The sequence below is a fragment of the Haliotis rufescens genome, unplaced genomic scaffold (assembly GCF_023055435.1).
Source record: "Haliotis rufescens isolate VD_foot unplaced genomic scaffold, xgHalRufe1.0.p SCAF_97, whole genome shotgun sequence".
NCBI classification, from domain to species: Eukaryota; Metazoa; Mollusca; class Gastropoda; order Lepetellida; family Haliotidae; genus Haliotis; species Haliotis rufescens.
The window spans coordinates 553,343-580,045 of NW_025964391.1; the positions used below are offsets into that span (position 1 = coordinate 553,343).

Below are 26,703 nucleotides of genomic sequence, written 5' to 3' on the forward strand. Positions count from 1 at the left end.
TTTGATTACCTGCAAAACTTGGTCATAATTATGTGCAAAATTAACTTTCAAAACCAAATCTAGTGTGTGCTCAGAATAGCATGCACTCATTCTCAATCTTATATTCTAGTCAGTTTACCAAAGCTGGGGTCTTAATTCTCATCTGTAACAAACATCAACAGATTGTGTGTACTAACTTCATTTCACTACGAAGAAACGGGGCTTCGTGGCACAAAACACTTGACTGGAATTTAAACTGTTTCGACAATTATTCATCAGTGGAGCTTCATGAACAACGAAATGCAGGTACATCTATACATTGTGTTTCCTGTTACTGTAGCAATACACAGTGAGTGAGATGTGTTTAACACCACTTTGAACCGTTTTTCAGTCATACCATGGCATTTCAGCTTAACATAGGAAGAACGCCCAAAATGAGGCAGGACAAAGAGGTTTACCACTTTGGTGAAACCTATAAGCATGTGTATGGTGCTGACAAACCTAGAAACATGATCCGGGTGAATCTGGGAATCAAGATCAGGATCATAGGTTTCTGCTGGAGATGATTTGGTCACCCTTTCCCATGTATTATCCCATAAATATGAACATAGTGAATGTTCCTGGTTACCATATTGCCCTAGACTTGTCCAATTCTGTTTGGTCATGCATGTCTTTACACTTTTGTGCCCTCATCCCCTTATGTAGGGAAAAACATTCTTATAGACGGAAATGGTAACACACTGCCATGTGGTAGACGATTCTTATGCCACTGTTATCACTTATGATTGATTCTATCATGTTACATAGTGTTGCATAAATTCTATGACACCTCACTTCACAACAACTCATGCAAGAATATGAATCATAAAGAAAAGCAGTGCGTATCAAAGAAAGCACAAGTTTAATTAAAGAAATTAGTTGTGTTTGAGCAAAGTAAAAGCTTGGAGTTCTATTAAGCACAGAAATGTCACCAACAAGCCTGTGATCTATGTCTTAAAGAGACGACAGGTGTTACTCACAGGTAGGTTTGTGAAGGACATGAATGTGCTCTGCAGGAAGGCCACAAGATCCATGAGATAACCACTAGCATGGCCTGAAGATTCAGCCAACATCCAGTTGTAATTCGCTGCAATAAAACATAACCTTCACGCTGACATCTGACCATAGAATTCCACTTGCAAATCAATGTTTATATCTTGATGACATCTCAACAACATGTTTCAAAATTCATTGAATAAACATTACCTAATGACTTAGGGATTTCCTGGGTCTTTCTATTTTCAAGTCCTGGGGACTGAGTTATACTTTGGGGTGGGGGTGCTTGTCATGCACAGGCTGATGACATGTGGCCTGCTTCAAGTAATTGTAATTACATATGCCCAGAAGCAAACATAGATAGGGATTTCAATGTTAGAATGAGGAAATCAACCACAGACAATCTGAACTTTGTAACAAGCAAATTACAATGTTGATAAATTTAATGATTCAAACAGCCATACTTATTTTGCATCCCCAAGGTCCCCCAATGTAAATTATTTGCATCTATTTACAGTTGTATGTTTATGTCATTTAAACTGAATTCTTTAATACTGAAGGACAAGATTACATTAACATTTGAACATTTTCTACAACCAAAAAATCATACATTTTTTAATGATGCATATCTACTTAATCATTGTGTATTCATTCATTGTTCCTGTGTAATATATGTCGTTGTTGATAAACAAGTTGAAACCCAAATAACGCTTTGCATGAGTTATCTCCCTTTGATTATAGCATCATTGATGGCAACAATCATCAGTCCAAAAATTCAAGAAGAATAGTCTTATTTTAATGTGCACATGTCCTTGGTAGTGTGAATGCCTTCTTCCATCCTTCTATCACCATCACAAAGCAAAAACATTTCCAGACACCTACCTAGTTCTAAGAACTCATCTATTTTCAGATTCAGCTGCTGGTATATATGCTGTTCCGCATCATTCCGTGCATCCTGGAAACAAATGCCAAAGTATAATTTCCACTCCGTGTCTTTAGCCACTAGTCTGAAGCTTGAGACCAGTAAAAGTCTGTTCCGTCTAATAAGCTCAGCTAATAGTAGTCCATGTAACACTTAAATCTACTGAAATAATGCCTAGAACCATCTTTGGGCCAGAAAACACTTTAGCACTGACAGATTTACTATCAACAGTATGATTTATTCACCAAGATGACATGGAAATACAGACTTTACTGTGATTCTGATTGCTGAATTATTCCAGGACATTCTGAGGCTGCAAATAATGCATACCTGACAGGCTGCTTAATTTCTATGAAGACATGAAACTTTTATTGGGGAAAAACAGTTTCATTGATTGTCACAATGTTCCTGGGCTAATGCTTGTCTTCATATCTGAAACGTTTCATGCGTCCATGTTCAACAAACTTCAAAATGCAAATCAAGAACTTGCTAATTACTAGTCGTCATCAAATAAATGTTAACTTAAAACATTACCCTTGTCACCCATCTCTTCTTACCTTGAACATAGATGTCCCATGCAACCTGGCAATATGGACGCTATCTTTTTCAGCACTATAAAAAACAGAACAAAATACACAATTACCTAGTCACACAACATAACACTCACAAGGTGAAATCATATCATAGATAATCAACAAGTCAACTTCCAAAAAATAGCAACTAATATTTTGTCTGTGACCAACCATGAGATAAGAATCTTCCTGAGGCAAGGGAGTTAACTGACTGTAAAAGTCCAGTCTTCACCCTTGCCGAACTAGGCTGGAATTTCTGGGCTCAATCAAAGCGCCACTAGTGGGTGTGAGTGTTAAGTCCCTCCTCACATTTTTTGTTGTTGCTTAATGCTGCTATATGATGGCATTCTGTTAATAATTGAGTCTGGATCAGACAATCCAGTGATTGACAAAATGAACATAACACCTGATCACCCGATCCATTTTGTCGCCTCTTACGACAAAAATAGGTTGGTGGTACCTGTATTCTTACCAGGAATACCCATTAAGTGTTTACAAAACATGATCGATGTGACAAAACAGTAGCTGATGCATGAGCAACATGTTATGAGATAGTCCCCTACCCGGTTATACTGGAGATGTACTCCTCGAGATGTTCACATGATCGCTCCAGATAGTTCATGTTGATAGAGATCTGGATTAACTGCAACGAGAGAACACAGTGCAACAAACTATCACAGGTTTATGTGTTACACTTTCCTTGGCAACCTTCACAAGAACCCCATTAGACACTAGATACCTACAGAGTGACCGGTTCACCCCTTCACATCTAATTAGCCCAGCCAAATTACTAAGCTCCCATAAGAGTGTGTGCATCTGCTGTTTATGACGTACTCAGCAAATACTCTAGCTACATCATCATCTGTAAATAATAGAATCTGGACCAGACAATCCAGTGATTGTTATTGAGCACCATCCACTCTGTTGAGGTTTGATGATTACCATCTTATTCCCTTCATAAATAAAAACATGTTGCAGAACTACTGTTAAGTTATGATGTGCTTGGTGAATATTTCCATCTATGCTCTTTGTCTTGTCACTAACAGGTCTGAGCACCAACAAGAGCACCTTAAGAATCAGCACCTTACATGGCAGTCAGTCAGGTACTAAAGTCAGAGCAACTTCACTTATATATACCTAGGCCAAACGATCATTTAGAACTTGTGTTGAAGTACATGACCATTTGTTGGGCTAATATAACTTGTTGAAAAGACAAGTATACATATCAAGTCAGTACAACTATCAAGGTGCAGGCATATCTACTCAGTACCTGGAGAAAAAGCAAATTTTCACCTTGGACAATAATTTCTGCACAACAATGCCGCATATATTCTCCAACCATGCATATATACAAGTGACAGATTTACATGGTTGACAAGCCAAACATACCTGTATTAAGCTAAGTCTTGGTGTTTTGATGAGGTTGGACAGACAGTTACCAAGGGTCTTTGTGAGCAGCTGATTGGCAGACTTCCTGATCATGTCGTCTATCTCAGTGTGACTGAAGCAGAAACAGCATGATGAGTGAACAAAGGTATTTTTATGCCGTTGTCAGCAATATTCAAACCATGTGTCTGCCTGTAAATAATGCAGTAGACTGAATAATGAACATGATCATTTCCTCCTCCGTTGATGATAGACAATCAGCCAAATTCCAGAGCCCAGAGCTTGATGTAATATTTAGAGCCATTGAGAACTTACTCACAATTCATTATTCACATTGTGTATTGATAGTTTTCTTTGGCTATTCAAAATACCGTATTCGACATAATAAGCGCCCCAATTTAATCATTTTCGGTGGATTTTAGTGTTATTATATGGACTATCATTAGCAAAGCTTACATTTTTGGTTTTGTTTGTTTATTTGTTTGTTGTTGTTTAATGCCGCACTCAGCAATATTCCAGCTTATATGACGGCGGTCTGTAAGACAATCTGGTGAGTGACATCATGAGCATCAATCCAGGCAATTGGGATATGATGACATGCATCAACCAAGTCAGCAAGCCTGACCACCCGATCCCGCTAGTCGCCTCTTACGACAAGCATAGTCACTTTCTATGTAAAACATGGGTTGCTGAAGACCTATTCTACCCCGGATCTTTATCATGTTTATGGGTGGACAAGTTTACTACACGAAACTTGGGCTCCAACTAGTGGCTAATGTTGCGGACTGCAGTCCATTGGGTATTTTTACACATGAGTAGACATTTTTTTAAATGATTCTGCTTAAAACGCTGTTTCGTGTGATTTCTAATTTGTCTCTGTATGCTGCCTGAAGTGTGTAGCATGTCACATAAACTCACAACAGCCACATGTTTCATTAAACAATAACCGAAATGTGGTGCTACTTTTATACATTATCTAGTGTGTGATGCCTGTAAATAAAGACATTGTGAAGAAATACAGGTATGCACATTGAAACGAACACATTGGGTAATCACTCATACTTTTATTACGCTATTGTTTTTTGAATAAACATTTTCAAACATATGAGTATGCAAGGCTAAAAAAAAATATAATAGACTTGGTTCTCAGGCACTGCCCACATCATCATAAAGTTCACTGCACGTTTCGTTTTTGTTTTCATTTTCAATTATTTTTTCTTGCGTTGTGTTAAAGTATTAGGATTTTTATATTTTTTTGAAAATGGAAATAAAAACAAAACGTGCGGCAGACTTTATGATGATGCGGGTGGTGCCTGAGAACCAAGACTATTATTCTTTTAGCCCAAGCAACTCAAATTTAGTTGTGTAATGATAATCTATTTTTTGTATTTTCGCAAATACACAGAGTATCTAAAGCTTTGCAGAGACCCACCAATCCCCATTTGGTCAGGGTTTAATGTTGAATAAACGGATCATGATGTTACTGAAATGAGTATCATAACATCTCAACAGTAAAGAAACAAACTTATTAAGATGACTCACCTCAAGTGAAGATCAGCAGAAAACTTCAAACAGGCATTGATGTATTCTTTGACTTGATTGTATATACTGGGCACGAACTGGGAGTAGGGGAGGACTTTGGGGTAAGGTGACTGAAACACAAAATCATCAATCAAAATTAATGCTTCATATATATACTGATCAATGTTCGAAATTAGGAGTCCTCCCTAAGTATTTGATTCTGTAACTGTTCATCAAATCTTTAAGTATGTCAAGCCATGTGAATATTCAAAATGATAGAAATCCAAAGACTGAAATGAAGGCCAAAGTGACATGGTTTAGCCTTTGACATCATTGAGGAGACAAAATACAACACATCCTTGTATATAAGCATATGATCAACACCTTAATCAGTTAATATCACAACTTAAAGTAGAACTACTATAAGGCTAGTTGGCAAACCTCAGCAAGTTTGGCCATGATGGTGTGATGAAAACTTAGCAAAAAAGGAAGAAGTTAAATTGCATTGCCCCAATTACAGTATTTGCCAGTTCTAATACGCTTTTGAGAAATGTGAAAAAATATTTATAACATTCTGATGCTTTTCAAGAACAGACTCTTTTCCTCATGTCATATCCTTTTACACAAGTACCCTAATGAAATTCAAGTACTTATTCATGTCTGTGAGAACATCCACAAGTAGTTGTTAGTAGTGTTCAGTTACCTGCTGTAGCTCGGCATCATTCAACGGCAACTGGGACATGATGAGGCTAAACTCCTCCTCATCATTGCAGCAGATGGGAGTGTAGTTGTCTTCCCTGAAGATGTCGTTGAAGATGTCCACCCACTGCTCCGACAAGATCTCACTGTATCGGTCTCTCATCTCCAGTAACAGCTCCAACAGTCTTCCGACACTAAAACCATAACCCTGGCAACAGAAGCAAGCAGTGTGAGACTTCAGCCACTTGTCAACCCTTGGCTGAGTAAAATTGCTTCATCTCACAATTAAGAATTGACTTCAATATCTTTTTTCTGTTCATGGAGGTACACCGGTAAACGTAAAAACCAACAATCAGACAAGAATACAGGAAGGAATATAGTTCACACCAAGTTGGTGTTTTCATCTCGTAGGCTGTATTCCCTTTATGACTGCAAAAAACCCGACATTGTACCTTTTCTTATTGTGAGAGAAAGGGAAAAACTAGTTGTCCATAGCATGAGCCTCATGAGATACAGCTTCTTCTACAAAATGAGGACCTCTCACAGCTAGGATGGGGTAGTGGCGACAATATCTCACTGTCACGATGATAAGTCAATGCTACATTCCACCATGCCTTTAATAAGCATTCCAGCCATAGCCAGGTAGATGGCACCAAGAATGGGCTTGACATATACATGATACATGATGTGGGATATCAACACTGGGTGTGGGACAAGACTTGCAAATGCTATTACTTTAACCACGATTTTATTTTGTTTGTTTGTTGTTGATTGCCACACGCCACAATATTTCAGTTACATGATGGCGGCCTGTAAATAACTGTGTCTGGACCAGACAAACCATTGATTATTATTGTGAGCAACGATTGTGAGATACCATGACACACCATCAACGAAGCAACCAAGTTTGGCCAATGATCCATTTGGTCAGTTCTTTTGACCAGCATAGGTTGCTGGGGACCTATTCTGACCTGGAGCCACATCAGGACAAGTACTCACCTTGAGTGTGTGGCAGAATAGCACTATAAGTTTCTTTATTTCCAGCATTAAGTTGGATACTTTACAAGATTTCTGAAATCACAAACAAACCATTCCAAAAATCATCATTATATCACATAGTGAGAAGCATATAGTGTGTGAAAAATCACAATTAACCATTTTGTTATCAACATAACAAAGCAATGATTTGTCACTTCTTACCATAGGTAGCTGAGTAATACCTATCTAAAACATCACTGACAATGATAACATTAGCTTCTTTTTTTTAAAATTTTTAGACAAATAAAGATATTTCTTTGAAGAAAACAATTGAAAATGAACAATAGTAATTTTTGGGAATAGAAAATTCCCATCAAACGCATGCCATTTAGACAACTGATCAAATGCCAATGTAATCTATAACACTTGACTAGTTCTGCTCCTTTTAACCCTGAAAGAAGAGTGCTGAAATTATAAAAAAAACCATCTATAAATAGAACACCTTCTAACCTTCCTGAAAGAGATTCTTGTCATGTAGGTCTTTTAAATCATTGATCACTTGCATTGGTTACGGGGCAAGGAAAGTAGTCATGTTATTTAAAATAAAGTTAACAAAAAAAGAAAAGAAATCCAATCACGGTAACTCAAAGGGTAGATAAATAAAACAACACAAGTTTTACATTTTAATCATGTTAATCATAATGGTAAAAATGCTTGACTTTATTTGAAAGAAATAAGTTATTTACACTGTAATTCCCAGCATAACACATCAGTATACAAAAAGTAATTTCATCAAAGCCAATCAAAGTCAATCAATATTTGATCATGCTGTGAGTTTAAACATTCCCATGCTGAACTTCCTGAAGCTAATAGAAAGTGAGTTTAACAGGGTATAGATTCCATATATGTTAGATGTAAATAGATCTAGCCATCTTGCCACTTGGCATGAGGGTTAACAACTTTCTTAGCATGCTTAAGAAAATGAATTTACAATGCAGTGTGGTGACCGATTTGGTTATTGACTTTCTATCAGTACACTGTTATTTCGATTGAGTTGCACAAAACACTGTAATACTGATACTCCATTCAAGTCTAACATTTAATTCTGTACTGTCACACATACATTCTGTGAGAACAGCAGAAATACAAGCACTGTAGTGGGACATAGGGTTTTTGTTGTTGTGCAACACCACACTCAGCAATATTCCAGCTGTATGATGGTGGTAGTGATTGATACTGTAAGCAATGATTCATGTTATTGGTGTAAGATGACACGCAATCAACAAGTTGTGGAGTCTGACCACCCGATCCATTTGGTCGCCCGTAACAACCAACATAGGTTCCTAGAGACTTCTAAGTACATATTAAAAATACATATTAAGATCTTTGTTTTTTTTTTCAACATTTGAACAGTGAACCTAAACTACAAGACTTTCATACTGTTCACAAATAACTATCAATCAAGCAGACATCCTTTAGGACTGTTGATTGTCACAAATACTACAAAACTTGATATCACTATTCTTAACATGTTTAGTTTTAAAGAAAATTAATTTAAATTTGTTTCATATTTTCCCTAGGATTATACAGACTCATAATTAGTGATAATCTATGGAAATGTGAACAAAAATCATTTTGAATAAGCATGATAAGATATGCTTAATTAATCCTTAAACATGTTAACAGGTTAAGTCAAACCTTCATTGCCAAACTTGTTCAACAATCTCAACAAATGCCTCAATTGAATACTATTACTATTCAAATTTTCTTTCTGAATACAGCATGCAAGATATAACTGTGGGGTGTTACATAAACTGTGGGTAGAATCTGCAAAATGCACAGTAAGATTCTGTGTGAAGAAGTTAGAAAGTACATGGTAGAGAGAGTTAGTGGCAGTAACCATGAGTGAGGGGTACTATCAATGTATACAGACATGTTAGAAGGAATAATTTGTGTTGTTCAATGTCAGAATCCATCTTGTGGAGGCAACTCCTTAAAAGATATCAAAATACTTACATGATAGCATTAAGATGTATATTCTTGAGAAACAAACAAGACAACAACAAACATCTGAATTTTCAAAATTCAATGGTTGAATATCTGTAGAGGTGAAATGGTATATTTATCATGATACAAGTAGGATTTTGATTTTTCTCAATTTGTATTGAAAACTTCCTGAATATTTATTTTTTGTAACAAATGTTTTGGGTATTGTAATTTACTCCTTGAAGAGACTGTTAAACATTTTAACCCCAAAATTGACAAGAGCAAGGTAAAGGGGTTTAAACCATCTTCACAGAGTTTGCCCTTTGCGGTCAGGGTTCGACATGTATATTTTGTTCAGGCAGCCTATTGGACAGTGCTACAAACAAAATCCATCACCCAAGAGAAAATTGGCTAAAAATTTACAAAACATGGGAGGAATTTTTCACATATACTATTAAAAAAATCCATCTGTATTTCTTTGGTAATAACTTGATTTATTTGACATTTCAGATTTTTCTAAAATTAGTTCAGGGCGGTCGGGTAGCCAAGTGGTTAGAGCATTCGCTCATCACGCCGAAGACCCGGGTTCGATTCCCGACATGGGTACAATGTGTGAAGCCCATTTCTGGTGTCCCCTGCCGTTTTGTTGCTGGAATATTGCTAAAAGAGTCGTATAACCAAACTCACCCACCTATCCATCTATAATTAGTTCAATCGCCTCAATAATAAAATGAGCGTCCTGATTGATGTCAACCAGCATTTGTCCAGCAGGCCACCATTTCTCGAACCCTGACTTTGACTTTCATATTACTCAAATTACCATTTTCTGAAAACAAACATGGATTCTGACATGAGATATGTTGCTATGGACTTTGGTCGATACCTGTGCATTCCAGTGATTTTGGTTGACAAGCTTTGCCTGTGCAGACAGACATACAGACACATACAGTAGGGGCTGACAGAAAGACAATACCAAAGTACCTCCTGTTTACAAAAAGCGATGCTCCTTTCCTACAAACCCAAAAGCACATATATTTGCCTGGAAAATTCTTCTTGAAACGGTAACTACATCACTTCCCTTTATCTTCATGTTGATAAACAAATATATGACTGTTTATTTTAAATGAGCATTCAGAATTATATCTTTTGGCTTCACACTCGGCAAATGTTACTTGTTGGTTGTCTAATGTTGCACTCAGCAATATTCCAGCTATATGGTGGCGGAGTAAACAATCAAGTCTGAACCAGACAATCCAGTGATTGACATTGTGAACGATCCACGCAATCAGGATACAATGATACACAATCAACCAAGTCACCTAGCCTGACAACCCCATCCATTTGGTCGCATCTAATGACCAGCATAGGTTGCTGGGGACCTATTCTAACCTGGAATCCCTACTGTGCTGCTTATGAAATGTAATGGGTGTGTAACCTATCTTCCTCATCCTCTGCTGTATGATGAATAGTTATGTGTATATAAGGTTGTCCTCACTTGACGCTTGCTTTCCTCATCATTTGAATACATAGTGAACATGGTGAGTCACAGAAAGACAGCGATGGAACATTGTTATGCTGCAGTGAGCAAAATTTCAACTTTAACACAATGCCCTGTAACCATGGTAATCCAGTGGTTGACACCACAAGCATCAATTCACTCTTTCACTGACACATTGTCAGCCAGGTAAAATATTGTTATCACTTGAACAGTAATTTACCTGGGTTACCTATTTTGGGGGCTCACAACTTTTAATTAGTGGGGTCTCAGTAAAAAAAAATGAGGGTTCAAAGATTCAAGTAAGGGGTCTCAAAGAAAGGTAAAAACTTGAATATAACAATGTTATAAGTTCTAGCACTAGAAAAATCGTGGAGCATCTGACTTGGTATTGTACTTTTGTTTTATTGTATTTTTCTGCATCCAAGTGGATGATCTTTGTATAATTATTTTTTCATCCACTTTAAATTTGTATGTGTTAAGTTGAGGGTTTCACATCTGTGAAATCCCTGCTTGAACCTCATCCTAACCAGGTGCCTTTGAGTTTGTTATAACCGTAGTTTACTGTACCTACTAGGGCTGGGATGGGTAACTCGGGTACTCAGGCTGGGTGGGTCCTGAGTAGAACCCAGGTACCCACAGTACTACCCGGACCCGTGGTAAGTCAGGTGATATATTTAATGACAAACACTGACTACAGCTCAGTGGTCACATTACAAGTCACTAATGTTGGCATTTCTTTCTGACGATGCACACATTCCTTTTGACATGTATATGTTTGAGTAAAAGATAAAGCTTCAGTCAACTTCAGTGTATGAATGATCTGATCGTTTGATACATGTATCTAAACACATTTTGCCAAGGCTGCAGTGAACAATTCCCAATCAGACATTTTGTACCCAACTCTTTGAGACCTACAGTGGGTACCCAGGTAGGGTCGGGTAACAGGGGGTCGCGTACTCGGGTAGTAAATCTGGACTTGTCTCAGCCCCAGTTCCTACTGAATAACCAGCCTCAAATGTCAAACAAGGTCTTAGGATCTAGGCCACAGTCACTTCAACTGTATGTCAGAGTGTGTCTTGTACTCCTGACTGTAGTAAATAGTTCCCCATCCTTGTATGATCTATAACCTGATAATAGTGGTTGCTGTAGTATTTCAATCTAGGGACCCCTTAAACAAGGGTTACGACAAGGACACTTGATATGTCAAACACTGTACAATCTGCAATCATTACGGCCACCCAATACCTGTGTTAGATGGGTCTTAACCGTGTGTTGGGATCCTGTCACCTGATTTAGTAGATCTACGGAGTTATTTCTAAATGAATATTTATCATGTTATGGGTTTTTTGGACGATAAAGAAACATTCATAGTTTTCTCTCTAATCACATGAACAACTGTGAAACATCTCATTCACTTTTAAAAGACAACTTTCTCTTAAAAACAAGCCATCATCTGAGTATTTACAATGTCTGTGTGATGCCACCCCATCCCCGTTATAGCGTGAGTAATCGTGAAAAACATGGCCGTCCGAAAACTTATGACGTCCAAAAACCAATAATCCAACGATACTTCCTGTTCATCAGAGTCATAACAGAATAGCTACTTATTAAGATCTTCAACAAATCTCTTCAAACTGCAGGTCAAACTTCATAAATTAAAACTTCAAATTTCTATTATTTAGGTTTTAGTTGTTATTGAAGATCAAGAGGTAGGTAATGGCCAACACAAAATACAACACAGATTAAAACAAAACACAGACTGAAACAAAATTGTACATATAGTTTGAATAGGACCTGTTTTGCATTAGAAACAAGTACATTTTCATAATGTTCAGTGCCCAGATCCGCCTTACTGAATGAATGTCAGTATTTGTCTGGTCAATTTACAAACTGATTTAGTACCAGAATTTCAGCTATCAGATAATGGAAGTTCAAATGAAAGACATCACTTTATTAACAGCCATGCAGTTTGAAACTTGAGCATGTTGAGAGAGATCAAGTTATTTGTATCTAAAAGTCGCAATGGGCACAAGAACTTGTTTTCAATACAAACATGTAAACAAAGCATAAAAATCACATAAACAGACAAAGTCAGCAAAGTGAAGCAATTCCAAACATAACAATCAGTCCAGATGTATAATTTCTTCTTTATCCCTATTGATAAATATTACTACAAAGGTGTCCCTGACGAAATAAGCAGATGCAGTCTATGTAATTGAAAGATTCAGCTCAGAGTAACCATAGCAACAAGATTATGTAGGAAGATATGATTCCGAACAAAGGATATAACATAATAATGCACCAGGGATTGCAACTATATTTAGAGATGCTGTGAGAATGTGTAAACTGTAACACAAAAAGATTCACTTCTACATGTTGTAGTTAAGCAAATGATAACATTTTGGCTAAAAAGAAAAAAAGTCTTGGTTCTCAGGCACTGCTCGAATTATCATAAAGTTTCCCGCACGATTCATCTTTCGAAAAGAAATAATAAATCCTTAAATATTTCAAGTCCAACGGTAGTCAAATACTGTATTCCAGTATTTTGCTCATCAAGGAATACATTTATGTGGGGAGGCCCTTTCCCAGGTTGATTGTACAATACTGTTTATTAGGTTACACCACTGTTGGTTACATACTAGTTCGAAAAAAACAAAACAAAAAGAAACACTGCCCACCTGCACAATATTTTCCAAAGCCATTGCCTGACAACCAATTCTTTTATTTTTTTAAGCCTTACTTATTCAATTGGAGTTTGAAAGATTGTTCCTCTTTACCATCCCTAGTATTGATAGTCTGTGATTGTATATGTTTGTTCTGTTTGTTTGTTTGTTTATTTATTGTTTACGCCACACTCAGCAATATTCCAGCTACATGACGGCAGTCTGTACATAATCGAGTTTGGACCAGACAACCCAGTGATTGGCATCATGACCATTGCTCCATGCAATTGGGATATGACGTGCATCAACCAAGTCAGCAAGCGTGACCACCCCATCCCATAAGGGGCCTCTTATGGCAAGCATGGGTTGCTGGAGACTTATTCTACCCTGGATCTTCATGGGTCGACTGTAAATGTATTCCGATACATATAAAATCTATGTGCAATGATGAGATACTTTACGGTAAATTGACTGTGCATCCGAACAATGTATGTCAACCCTTGCTTTGTTTGCATTATCAAACAATACACACATCATCAATAATCATGATCTAATCCTTCAAACATGTGCAAACAAGTGTTGCTAATGCCTAGAGCATTGTAGAGATTTCAGGAAATAGATGAAACAGATCAAAGCTCCGTCCCACAAGTTGATCTCAGTGCAAGGACGATCATAACATCCCTTGACATAAACCTATGACAATCGTAGCTCTAAGATCACTTTGTGGAACAGGGTCCTGAACTTTCAGTGTATTTGAACCAAGAGTAAATAATACTCACAGCAGTTGATCTGAGGGTTGCTACAATCTTCTCTACAGCCTTCTCCCACAACTCATCCATATATGCCCGGTTCACCAGACCTTGGGATGTGTGTAAAATATGATCTTCCACAACAAAAAACCTACAAGAGTGACAGAACGTGACTCAAGCATCAAGCAAAGTATTGCATCAATACAGTTAGCATGGTTAACATTTGGTTTGTTGTTTAACGCCGCACTCAGCAATGTTCCAGCTATATGACGGCGGTCTGTAAATAATCGAGTCTGGACCAGACAATCCAGTGATTAATATCATGAGCATCGATCCACGCTTTTGGGATCGATGACATGCATCAACCAAGTCAGCGGGCCTGACCACCTGATCCCGTTAGTCGCCTTTTACGACAAGCATAGTCACCTTTTACGGCAAGTATGGGTTGCTGAAGACCTATTCTACCCCGGAATCTTCACGGGTCGCATGGTTAACAAACAAGTAATCAGGGTAATAAGACATATTTTACTAATTGAATTTTTATGTTTGTAATACAGTTAAACAACACTAACATCATACATATCATCATATTTATGATCAAATCATAACAATTACTTTTTCAGTTAAAATTACCATTCATTGTCACATCATAAAAAAAACAAGGGTCATCAGGTGATGACATATCTCCCTGGTCTGGTGCAATTCAGAAATGGAGTTTGGCTTTTGGTTCAGTAAAATTGGATACCTTCAGTTCAGCAAAGAAAAAAATAATGCTGTTCAGTATTTTTCAAAATCCCTAATCATCAAAAGGAACCAATTCGCCACTAGACTGATCTATATAGCAAGTTTCATTCAGGTTGGGGGGTTCTGCTCTGTAAACGGAAAATAACTCGTTCTCATCATGAAAAATCACGAAACCTGACCAAAAAAACCCATCCCAAATCATCAAAAGGCACCAGTACCCAACTAGACCGATCTATATAGAAAGTGTCAAAAAGAAATATTTAACGGTTTGGGAGTTTTGCTCTAAATGGATGGCTGATGGACGGACAGGCGGACAGACATGCTGATCGCTATGTCCCCCCGTTTCCCGTTTTTCATACCGGGGGGATAATAATGTTGACCACAATGACTTGATAATACCAACATGTACAACCAATGAACACTGAAACTTACCCTACAATATCATGGAAATATTTTCGGTAAGCATCTGCACTTTCATGCTGAAACAAAAATCCAGACTCAGTATTCACGGAACTTGCTGTGCCACGTCTTTGTTAGGGTAATACTGAGCATGCTGAGTGAATACATGGAGTCAATAGTGATTCATCCCACACCAGCTGCTTGTGGATATCAGACCTTAATAGTTATCAGATACAGTTGGAAGCTGTCAGACACAAGAAGCAAGTACTTGCATTGTTTGACAAAATGGTTTTGACCATGTAAAATGGAACAATTGATACATTCAGCCTTCAAAATTCATGCTAGTCCCCCGGCCAGCGACTGCCAAATTGTGCTGAGGACAAGTAAAAAAAATCCAATGACTAGTAGCATTTGAGGACTATAATTATAATGATTCTGAACCAGTTCTCAGTGCTTCAATTCTGTTACAAATTGGAATTGAATTTAACTGTCAGAAAATGACAACATAGTAAACATTTTTGTCTCATGCAAGCAGTACTTGCTACAAACTCTGAGGACTAGTGAAATAAGGTGTACACTTGTCCACTGGACTAGTCTTAAAAAAAACCCCATGAATTTGGAAGGTTGAACATTTTTACAACATACAGTGACACATGGAAACCATAAATGCCCTGTTTTCTGGATGGTTATGAAGCTACAGACTTGACAAATTGCTGTTTGGATACATTGTTTTAAAACATGCTACATGTACCGGTAAATGTAAATGTTGTGTTGACTTGTTGATAGTTGGTTTACAACAAAATGATTACAGTAATGTCTGAATCAATGCCAACTTCTTTTTCCTTGTTTATGGGTCACAGGGTTAGTAACTAACAGTTTTCATGAACTAGTCCTTATAATGATAACATACAGTAAAACCCTTAAAAAGTGCAAATTTCTACTAGTCCTTATGATACCTTTACCATTGGGCAGTTTGGCAAGGACTATAGGACTAGTGCTAATATCTAACGCTGGGTTATTGCACAACACAATTCAAAGTGAATATTTACTCATTTATTAGGATAAAAGGAATTGCAATCAAGGACAGTTTCAAATTGAATTAAAAATATATATAACTTAGAAATCATAAGTTTCTAAAACCTGCTAGACACTTATTAATAAAATGAATTTGACTGTAAAAGAAATGAGCAAACTGTTTTATTTGTTTGTTTGTTTAAAGCCAGTGATTGACATCATGAGCAATATAATCTCTGCAATTGGGATACGATAACATGCATCAACCAAGTCAGCGAGCCTGACCACTCGATCCCATTGGTCACCTCTTAGGACAAGAATGGGTTGCTGAAGACCAATTCTAACCCGGATCTTCTAAGAGTTAATTGCTTAGCATGAGGTCAAAATCTATATGCAAAACAAATATGAGTCACAATTAACTATTACTCTATTCTCTTCACGTACCAGTCAGCAATCATCCAGTCATATCAAAGCAAAATGTAAACATTGTCAACAACCAAACCTAGGCCTGACAAATCAACAGTTCATTTTGAAAAATAGGTGTTTCTTTCGAGAAGTTGTGCCCTGGTATCCTCACAGAAGTTTTAAACTGAGCATCAGACACACAGGAATGTCTTACCATGGCTGCTGGTGGTTGGAGGGACAGTCGAGCTTGCTTCCATCTCTGCTGTCGATAATAGGTCTCAAACTTCTCCTTATCACCCTGCGTACAGGAAATAATAGGAATTATATCACTGGGGCATAATACAAGTCTTTAAAATTGAGACAGTTACCTGTGCTTTATTGAATTCAAACCGAAAGCACAGCCTTTTGACAATGGTTGAAGAAGAAGTCCTTTTCTATAAAAAGATTAACAATTTTTCAAAATATTGCATGCACCATCAAGAGTGCCTTGTTTTGGTCAAAAGAATGTACGAGGAGACGAGTAAATAACAAAAACAGAACAGTTATTTGTAAATTGCATTGTCGGAACTTAGTTCAAAAGTAGATGAAAAAAAATGTTTTTGATAATACTCACAATGCAATTATGTACCCCTTCTACCGTTTTTCAGAATACACACAAGAATGGGCTGTCTCATACAGAGACACTTACATATTTTCTAGAAGTTGGTCAGGAGGCATTTATTTGAGCTGGGCGCTTACTGGTAATATGGCAAATACGGTACCTGTCAATTTCCATAATGAGACTCATGTATTTGCGAAAAGTTTGCAGGTGACACAATGTCACATGAATATTGAATAACTATGCTTATTTGCTTTTAAACTATTTTACATAATCAAATTTACTGTAACCACCTTCAAACACGCATTTTTGTCCATTACATCAGGCTAGCACCAGTGGATCAATAGACAAAATGATACAGACATCCACATAATGTATAAAATTGCTAGAAAATGTGAACAGCTTACTGAGCTATATCTCACTCTCTCTGCAAACATTTACCTAGCTTTCACCTATGTATTAATCCTTCATTGAACCACAACAGATCATATATCTCATGCAAAGCAGTACATCAAATCAGTCCAGTCATACATACCAAGACAGAATAAATATGTAGACATCGGTAAACTGGAGAGAAATCCACAAGATCTTGAGCGCTCAGTTCCTGAAAGTCACAATGCACCCACATTATCATGAGATTTCACATATCTCATTCACAGGCAAATTTAAGAGGTGTAAATGTTTAATTGTTTTAAACAGTTTTGAAAATAAACAAGATTGATTTTGTGTGTGTGTGGTGTGGTGTGGTGTGGTGTGGTGTGGTGTGGTGTGGTGTGGTGTGGTGTGGTGTGGTGTGGTGTGTGTGTGTGTGTGTGTGTGTGTGTGTGTGTGTGTGTGTGGTCTAAACAATCAGTTACTGAAGCTCAGCATTGAGGGAATAAAGCAAAGACTGGTCGGCTCAGAGTCAGTAAATTATGTCTGAGTGGGGTATCCATGTTTAAATTGGGCATGGTACCTCAGTGAGCTAGCACTATAAATACAACGCAAGTCTGGACCAGTACAACCAACCACACACACATGTGAATGCACATCGCTATAAATGGGAAATCATTTTGAACATGTTAAACCCCATGTCACCTCACTTTTTGTTCTACAATCACCTATACTGAAACACTTTGAAAACATGCATTCAAATATTGTTATATTTGACAAAATGGCCACAACAATCAAATTAAGTGGTTCTGTGTATTTCGGCACGAGATGATCATACACAGCAATGACATGTTGTCACAGTCATCATTTGCTGTCATTATGGTCATGCAAGAAAATATTTACCATGTTTACGACCAAAATTGATTTCTGGTCGCTTGAGTTTTCATTGTGTCATTATTATCCAAGCCTGGACTACATAAACGAGCAATAGTGAGAGCAATGAGGTCAGGAGGCAATTATACACAATAACCATAGGACACAGCTGGTACTGGTCACAGATGACTGGCTACCAGCTAGTTTGACCACTTTTTCTGCATTGTAGACCATTCTTCGAACAAGCAGAGCACTGGGAACATCTCTTGACACAGAATCAACACTGGGTAGGTCAACCTTGGTGGCAAGGCTTCAAATTAATTTGAACGTGTAAGGGTCTAGCAACAATAGAAACAAACATTTTTAGTCCACTAGTCCTCATAATGATAACATGTAACAAAACCTTCAAAATGGCATTTTTGCTACAAGTCCTTATGACAACTATTGGGCAGTTTGGCAAGGACTATAGGACTTATTTGTGCCAATTTCTATCACCGTCAAGTGGCTTAGAGTCAGAAATATAATGACAAGGATCTAATATGATTCAGAAATGAGGGTTCATTGTGTTTGGGGGATCAGCGAAGCACAGTAAGCGGTGAAATCAGGTGTTTGAAATTGAGGGTCATCCTGGGTTCATTGAGGTCTTCTCTGGAGTAACTGAATCTAGGTAACCCATAAACCTACTACATATAGCATATGGGTTATGACAAGGGCCACCACCTTTCATGTTTTATTTTGATCTTTGAGTGACATGATATTTGATATACTGATAAAGTAATGAACCCTGACCTCTTCTCCCTCCAATGAGTCTTCTCTCACAACCTCAGGCATTGCTTCCACTTCCCCAGAAAATGGATTAGGCGGCGGTGGCGCTCGACGTTTCTTCAGCTTCTTCTTCACTATTGTTGGGTCCATGTTGTTCTGCTCAGCTGCCTGCAGAGGTAATAAATGATAAGATGAGACTGTGTTACCATAGTTACAGCATGTTTAATCTAGACCAATATTTGGGCAAGTCTGGGATTCAAACAAACGTCCAACAGAACCAGCAACGTCCGCAAGATCCAGCAAGACCATGTGTTAAATCCAACTTCTCAACCAGCTTGTGCCAAAACGTTTGAATCTATTTGACCAAAATTGGCTCTTAGCATCATTTTCAGTAGATTTAGGTCCATAAAAATGGACTACAGATGAGCTTACTAGACAATATTGTAGACAATATCAGACTTTTACTTGATTTTCAACATGCTCACATGTGTCATTGCCACTTCTCCTATTTTCTCTGAATGTTTCCGGATGCTCTCCAGGAAGTCCTTGAGCTCGGACATGGAGGCCTCCTTTATTTTCTCCCTCAGCTTAGGGATGGCTTCTGACATGGTCTGTGAGAACCAATGGCTGATGACTCGGGGCAGATAGGTGTGCTCCAGCTGTTCCAGGGTCTTCAGGGCAGGGTAGAACCTGGGAGGGAAGGAATGTTCACAAATATTCAAGTCATATCAAGCCATACAATAACTAAACCACTTGGAAATCAAGTGCACTGTGCCACGTCACCAGCCTACACATTGTTCATGTCTTGAACCCCCAACTCGAAAATAGGTAGACCCAGGTTAATCCGTGCATGTTGAAAATGTAATATTCTACTAATTGATTAAAGTCAACATGAAAGAAACTACAAACTGGATCATACCTTCTGTTTTTCATTTGTTCTTGGAGCTTGCCATACAGTTCCAACACTGAAAAGCAAATCAGGTTGATTAATCAGAAACTTAGTTCATCATCATAAGGTGCCAATAAAAAATGAGTGAGTTGGGTTTAACACCACTTGAACAGTACTCCAGTTGAATAAGGGTGTGTCAGCTTAACATGCTTAATGTGGGAGGAGAGCCTAAAGTGTGGCAGGTCTCAGACCACTTTAGTGAAACCCACAAGCTTGGGTATGGTGCTGACGCATCTAGAAACAGGATTTTGGAAATGAATTTTTCTTATTGTATTAGAGATCTGCATGTCACTTGTTGGCCATCTCATGTATATTTCTTAAATTCCGCAAACGAAAATAATGGTGTTATGTAACCTTGTATCCCAAAATTTACAGTTATATTAACATCTTCCCTGTTCGCTCTACTCCACTCTCTCTTTATTTTCCAATATCATGGATGATGATCATTATGCATATATTAACCCCAGGGAGCTGAGAATGAAATTGACCAGGTAATAATAATGTAAAGCCATGAGCTTTAACTTGGTGAATAAAATTTAGCGCACTATGAATGAACTTGTTACTATCCTGAAACCATGTACGAAAAAACAAAATCCAAATGCTTAATCAGCTGTTAATCTAGAATCAGTTTGTGGCACTAACAAGTGCTAGGTTATTGTAGGTGTGGCACATGTGTGGTGAATGTATCTACAAGGTCATCATGGCCACACAGTAGTAATAACGTTAATATTAAACATGTCACAGAATGAGTGACAAGCACAAAGAATAAAGGAACATGACTAACCCCAGTAACTTTGTTACCTTTGTCAAAGAACAAGTAAAAAAGGCATGAAAACAGCCAATACTAAACAATACATTATAACACTATCAGCTTAGAGACAATGATCCTAGTTATAACCAACATAACAACATGTTTGAATCACTGTGTAAAATAACTATGCTTATGAACTAAGAATGCAGAAGTCCACAACACAAGGAATAAGCCCTGTACACTTAAGACACAGTAATCACAATAATGCCTTACTTCCTGCTGATAACTAGACCACTATAACACGACAGCCACTCTGGCAGTTTCCTGAACATTTCTTATCCAAAACATTTCAGCCCCTCCTGCTGTATATATATATGAAAGCCAGCTGCAGGAGCACATTTCAGTATGCTTCTAGAATATTTTAGTTTATTCAATGTGTTCTAGCCTGATACGGTTTATAAACAGATTAGACTGTCCTACCTGGCAGGCACATAGAGAGATTTTCTATGGCAGCTGTGATATTCTTCTGTATCTTGCGACTCTTGACCAGCTCATCACCTTTAGCCAGGAGGGGGTCACATGACTTTTGAAGCTCGCTATCCACACCGCTGATCTCATCCTGACATTCAGAATATTGTATTACAGTATCGCATATTTCACTGCAGCTGCAACAACCACCACGACTACAATCATTGACAATACCAACAACAACAATAATAATTTTGTTATATTGGTATTTTGTGCAACACATTTTTCAGTGTACATGCTGAATTTTGTTACTATTTATTATGATCATTACAGTTTCATAATGATGATAGAATTTGTCAATGTCACTTTGTCATGATAGTCCCTGACCCACTGCTTGTCTTCATAGAACAGGGGTAGATTTAGCAACAAATTCATATCAAACCAGCTGGTCATGCTCCTTTCAAAAGTTACTGGCCCTTCTCCAAACTAACTGCCCCAAAACTAAATGTTGGTGGCCATGACTGAGTTACCCAGTCCCCTCACCCCTAAAACGTCATTTCCTGCACTCAGGAATTATATATTGGCTTCCAACTGCCTCATTTTGTGGCGATTGTAGGAGCAAATAAAGATGTTGTTGTACACAACATTACAAAATGTCCGCTGGTTGGATCATTTCACCAAGATGATCTTTGAGCCAACCTTTCACACGACCATATCCCCCCTAAATATTTTCTTATCCAAATTACATGATTCACGAGCAGCGTCCAATTAAAAAAATAAACATAAACAGAGAAGGGGTGAAATTTTGACAAGCCAGATGGGACATCTACTTTATGTTTCAGCAAGCCTTTCATAATTTTAATTCAACGGGCCAGAAGTTAAATCGACCCCTGTAGAGGACCCTGACAGTGTTACCTTCAGTTTGGCAGCATCGCCACTGACTTGCTGTAGTTCTCTGATGGAATCAATAAACCCTTGATAGTGGTAGTTGCACATCCGCTCAATCTCACGGTCATGACTCTTGATTCGAGTATCCAAAGTCTCTTGAAACTTGCCCAATTCGTCGCCATCGTAAACAGCTCTGCAAAACAATGGTCATATGCAAGCATGGCAAGAGCCTGAAATGATTAGCCTATCAACACACAGAATTGCTCGGGGAACTGGTAATGACAATGAAGCATCATGTTTGTAGAATATTGGAGTCAGAGCACATCTCATATGGTACCCTGGTAATCGGACTATAACCATAACAATAACAAAATTGCGATATTTCAGTTAGGAAACACACACAAGTTTTACTTGAATCGGGTGGTCAGACTATGTGACTGGTTGACTGCCTGTCATTGTATCATGACAATGCTGATGGTGTAGATCATTGCTAATAATTCAATCACTGGATTGTCTGGGTCAGACTAGATTATTTACAGGCAGCCATCATATGCCAAGAATATGGCTGTGCCTGGTGTTAAACAATAATGCACAGTCTGCGACTTTACCTAGTCCCAAGCCCCGACCTAGTAAAAGTATGTTTGGTCCAGTAAGCTCAGCTGTAAATAGTCCATACAAACCACCTGTGAAAATTAACCATGAATGCCTCTGAACATGCTGAACGTCAACTAGCCAAAAGAGTGATAACTATTAACATAATAGCAATACCCCACAAAATGTTAGGAATTCTACAAGCCCTTAGAATATCCAGCAATAGAAATTGGCACTGGCCCTATAGTCCTTGCCAAACTGCCCAATAGTTCAGGCATCATAAGGACTAGTAAACATTTGGCATCTGTTAGGGTTTTGCTATATAGCATGATATAGGGCATCATTTTAAGGACTAAACATGTGAACATCGTTAATTTTTAAGGCTGATATCTTTAACATTAACAAAAATGGTTCGTGGGCTAGTGCTAATTTCAATCCCTGTAATAACACAAATCTACAAACATGATGTTAAGAGCAATGTTTGGGCTAGTAATCTCAAACATTTTGGGCACAGACTGCATGCATATGCAGGCCCTCTATCTATTTGACTGAAAAGAAACATTATCTGAACTAATCATGCTAATGTAAACAATATCGTGTATAGCTACCTAGTGCGAAGGAATAGTTTCAAATGCGATATAAATGCAATAACTGTTGTCATAACAGCAGTTCTCACTGGAATTACCACATAGCCACTATTGGAAACAACAGCATTGGCAACCGAACACATTCGGTCATATCTGATAAATTCGGCATTTTGCCATTATACAACAACACTCGCTGTCGCCACAGCGCGCAAAACATGTCTGACAGTAGCGTAGAAGAGAAACAGGGAAAGCGTTTTAAGCAATGCTTGTTTCCAGAGAATGTAATTCTTATTAAGTTAATGAGCACTCATAATTCCCCTTTGATACTGATTATTCATTTTCTGTTTACGTCAAAGAGCTAGATCTAGTATTTGCCAAATACTTGTTGACATAACAGGGCAAATAAACAATTCTGTCAACAGTAAGGAATTCGTCTGTGACTGATTGCCACTTCAACAATAATATTAATTCATATGTATTTTATTAACATTCACCATTACCAGATACTGATGTGTATGCTACCACATAGTTTGCTGGGATCTGGTGGGCAGATGTGTGACATTTCACCCATCTTCAGCATGTTCAGTGTGTTTGGAGACCATACCAGACTACTGCCCATTTATTTACTATAACCATGATAACTGATGCAAGAAAACATGTCTCCCACTTTAGACAAATTCTGATGCATATGAATACTTGCTCAATGCCATGGATTTTAGGCTTTATAGTCAAGTCTTCGTGTCAGACTAACCAAAAGAAATTACTTTGCTTGTCTCTTATTTGCTTATCGCCGCCATTTCTGCACAGTTTTTCCAGAAATACTTAGTGTTGTCATTGATCAGCTTTTGTTATCCACTGCATTTGACTGAGTTTCTCTTAGCGTTTGTGCACAGATTCCATTAACGACGGCTGTCATATCGGATAGTGTTTCTTTTCGTAAGCTGAACAAATGCATTTGGTTCCTATACGGAGCTATGCTACCAATACGCCTTCATTTTAAACCCATTCAAAGAATTATATTCAAATAAATAGGAGGGTATGAAATGGGTTAAGATATTGGCAAGCAGGAATACCTATGATAATGATATTGCAATGTTGGATTGTGGAGGTTGGGTGGGGTGAGAAATTGATACCTTTTAGCTTTCGATATCAACAAGCTAGTGACGTACACAACCTCCCCCTTTTCATTTCCTTTTTGAATGAATGTGCGGATAGACATTTGTCTTCATCTTGTTCTTTTTCTTACAAACTGGTTAGGAACTTAATCTTGCACAAACCAGATTCAGATCTGCTGTTTGAGCAGGACCTTGTTGCGATGACATGACCTAACTCTGACATCAACTTGCAATCTTATCAATCTATGTTGTTGTGATCGACAATTGTTTTCATCTTTTCATCTATAGTGCAAGTCTTACATTTTAACTCGGTGTCAAGTTCGAAGGTATGATCAGTTTTAATTATACATCCTTCAGCTATGAACATAATGAGAATGCACTGTCAAGGTGTAACATGATAAATATTTCTGATGTCAGTGATAGATGAGGCGAGGTGCCCGGCGTTGTTAGCAGGTGTTTACCTCAGAGTTGTGGCCAGAGGTCCGTCCGAGGTCTCAATTTCTGTAATCAAGTGATCATGCTGAGCGCTAACAGCCTCTTGCCTCAACGTATTGGCATCCTGAACGGTGTCGTGGAGCTTTTTCCAAGCTGGAATCTTGGTAGTTTTGCGGGGTGTACTAGCTTCCGCCATCATCCCATCTTGCGATTGCGCATGCGCATTACAATACTTATTGCAGACGATAAGTTATTCGTCGTTGTGCAGACATTGTTTCGTATTCAGCAGGTGCCCTATACTTTAACCGTTGTTGTACAAAATCGTGGAAACATCCTATCTAATTAAGATAATTAATATTTATCTGAATCCCATTTCGCACAATAAAGGTACGACATGTGCATATATCTAGAGAAGTAAAAATAATTAATGTCTTGTGAAATGACACGTTTTGATTTAGATACTCATTTCTTCATAATATCATCAATGCAGATGATTTGATTATATATCGACATGTAGAGTGAACATTAGTTTCATTCGCAGTGGTAAGTAATTAAAAAAAATAAAGGATGTCAGATAGACGCCATGTCGAATGACTACGCAAACTGAGAGACATAAGTTACTTAAAGACAACGGCAAACTAAGTTCTTAATTTTAATTTTATTTTAACATGTTTATGTTTCTCTTTCCATTTCAAAAACAATTAATTAAATACACTATTCATAGTACTACAAATACCAGATTAAAATTGTTATTAATTCGTAAAGACGCAAAAAATAAAAAAATAAAAATTGCATATACATGTACTCTTATTATATCAGAGACTGCAATTAGGGCCCATAAATAAACTAATAGTGTCACATACACATTTCGTCTGCACAGAACAACTCTGAAATACAGGTCACAACAGTTCTGATCTGTGGGAATTCGGGTAAGAATATTTTATAGGTCCTCAGCTACTCAACGGCAAAATGGGTCGGGTGGTCAGGCACGGTGACTTGGTTGACGTGGATTTCATCGTATTCCACACGGATGGGTTGATGCTCATGATGTCAATCTCTGAATCGTCTGATCCAGACCCGAGTAGTTTAACAGACCGCCGTCCTGGAATATTGCTGCGTTAAGTTCTAAACAACAAACATGTGTAAACCGCGACGTGTATAACATGGAAATTTGTTTCTTCTCTGTATTGTTGTCACAAGCGGCGTCTAAAACAGACGAGGTATGGTGAAATGGGGTTTAACGTTCAAGATTATTTCACTTTTATAGCACGAAAGTGCGCGTGCGCTTGTGTTTGGCTGCCTTACTAGACCGGACTTATGCCCGTTTTATAGTCCCTGCCCAGAGATACCATGCCGCAATTTAACCCGCCAACCAGACCTTGTTTTATCCTGTTCATGCCGAGCGCCAGGCAGGGTAACAACAAGTATCATTTTAAACGCCTTTTGGAATGGTATAACGCGGTCGGGGATTTAACCAACGACCTTCCGCTATCCGGGAAGATGTTTTGAAAGTAAAATTAAGGCTATATAGTGATTGGGTCTGATCCTTCATGCATCTCACGTACGCATGGGCATTCCAGGTCCTGCAGTAGGTCCTCGTTCGGGATGATCAACTCGCAGCCTGTATCAACAATGTAGCTATTGTTGTTAGTAATACTTCATGGTCTCCTCCGATAGAGTGAATCGGTGCTCACACTGTTGACCACTGGTTAAATTTGTAACCAAGGTTACAGCTAGAGTCGATTAAATTCAAACCGCCTT

The 26,703-nt window shown here is 38.0% G+C and overlaps 1 protein-coding gene across 7 annotated transcripts in view; it reads right to left on the minus strand.

Moving 5' to 3' along the window:
* Nucleotides 1-26,703, minus strand: part of LOC124138497 (exocyst complex component 6B-like) — a 42,127-nt gene that overhangs the window by 13,512 nt on the left and 1,912 nt on the right. The window contains exons 1-20 of one of the 7 annotated variants that reach the window (XM_046505181.2): nucleotides 24,969-25,164; nucleotides 22,242-22,407; nucleotides 21,339-21,477; nucleotides 20,078-20,123; nucleotides 19,644-19,848; nucleotides 19,183-19,326; nucleotides 17,684-17,752; nucleotides 16,765-16,848; nucleotides 15,165-15,211; nucleotides 14,019-14,139; nucleotides 9,962-9,997; nucleotides 7,114-7,185; nucleotides 6,119-6,322; nucleotides 5,437-5,546; nucleotides 3,898-4,009; nucleotides 3,072-3,151; nucleotides 2,494-2,548; nucleotides 1,897-1,969; nucleotides 999-1,105; nucleotides 119-142 (exon numbers count right to left, since the gene is read on the minus strand). In XM_046505181.2, the coding sequence (XP_046361137.1) occupies nucleotides 119-142; nucleotides 999-1,105; nucleotides 1,897-1,969; nucleotides 2,494-2,548; nucleotides 3,072-3,151; nucleotides 3,898-4,009; nucleotides 5,437-5,546; nucleotides 6,119-6,322; nucleotides 7,114-7,185; nucleotides 9,962-9,997; nucleotides 14,019-14,139; nucleotides 15,165-15,211; nucleotides 16,765-16,848; nucleotides 17,684-17,752; nucleotides 19,183-19,326; nucleotides 19,644-19,848; nucleotides 20,078-20,123; nucleotides 21,339-21,477; nucleotides 22,242-22,407; nucleotides 24,969-25,141 (2,067 nt within the window). In that variant the 5' untranslated portion in view covers nucleotides 25,142-25,164. Of the gene's footprint in view, nucleotides 1-118; nucleotides 143-998; nucleotides 1,106-1,896; nucleotides 1,970-2,493; nucleotides 2,549-3,071; nucleotides 3,152-3,897; nucleotides 4,010-5,436; nucleotides 5,547-6,118; nucleotides 6,323-7,113; nucleotides 7,186-9,961; nucleotides 9,998-10,059; nucleotides 10,090-14,018; nucleotides 14,140-15,164; nucleotides 15,212-16,764; nucleotides 16,849-17,683; nucleotides 17,753-19,182; nucleotides 19,327-19,643; nucleotides 19,849-20,077; nucleotides 20,124-21,338; nucleotides 21,478-22,241; nucleotides 22,408-24,968; nucleotides 25,165-26,703 lie in introns of those variants that run through there. The other 6 variants (XM_046505182.2, XM_046505186.2, XM_046505184.2 and 3 more) reach the window with 6 other exon arrangements.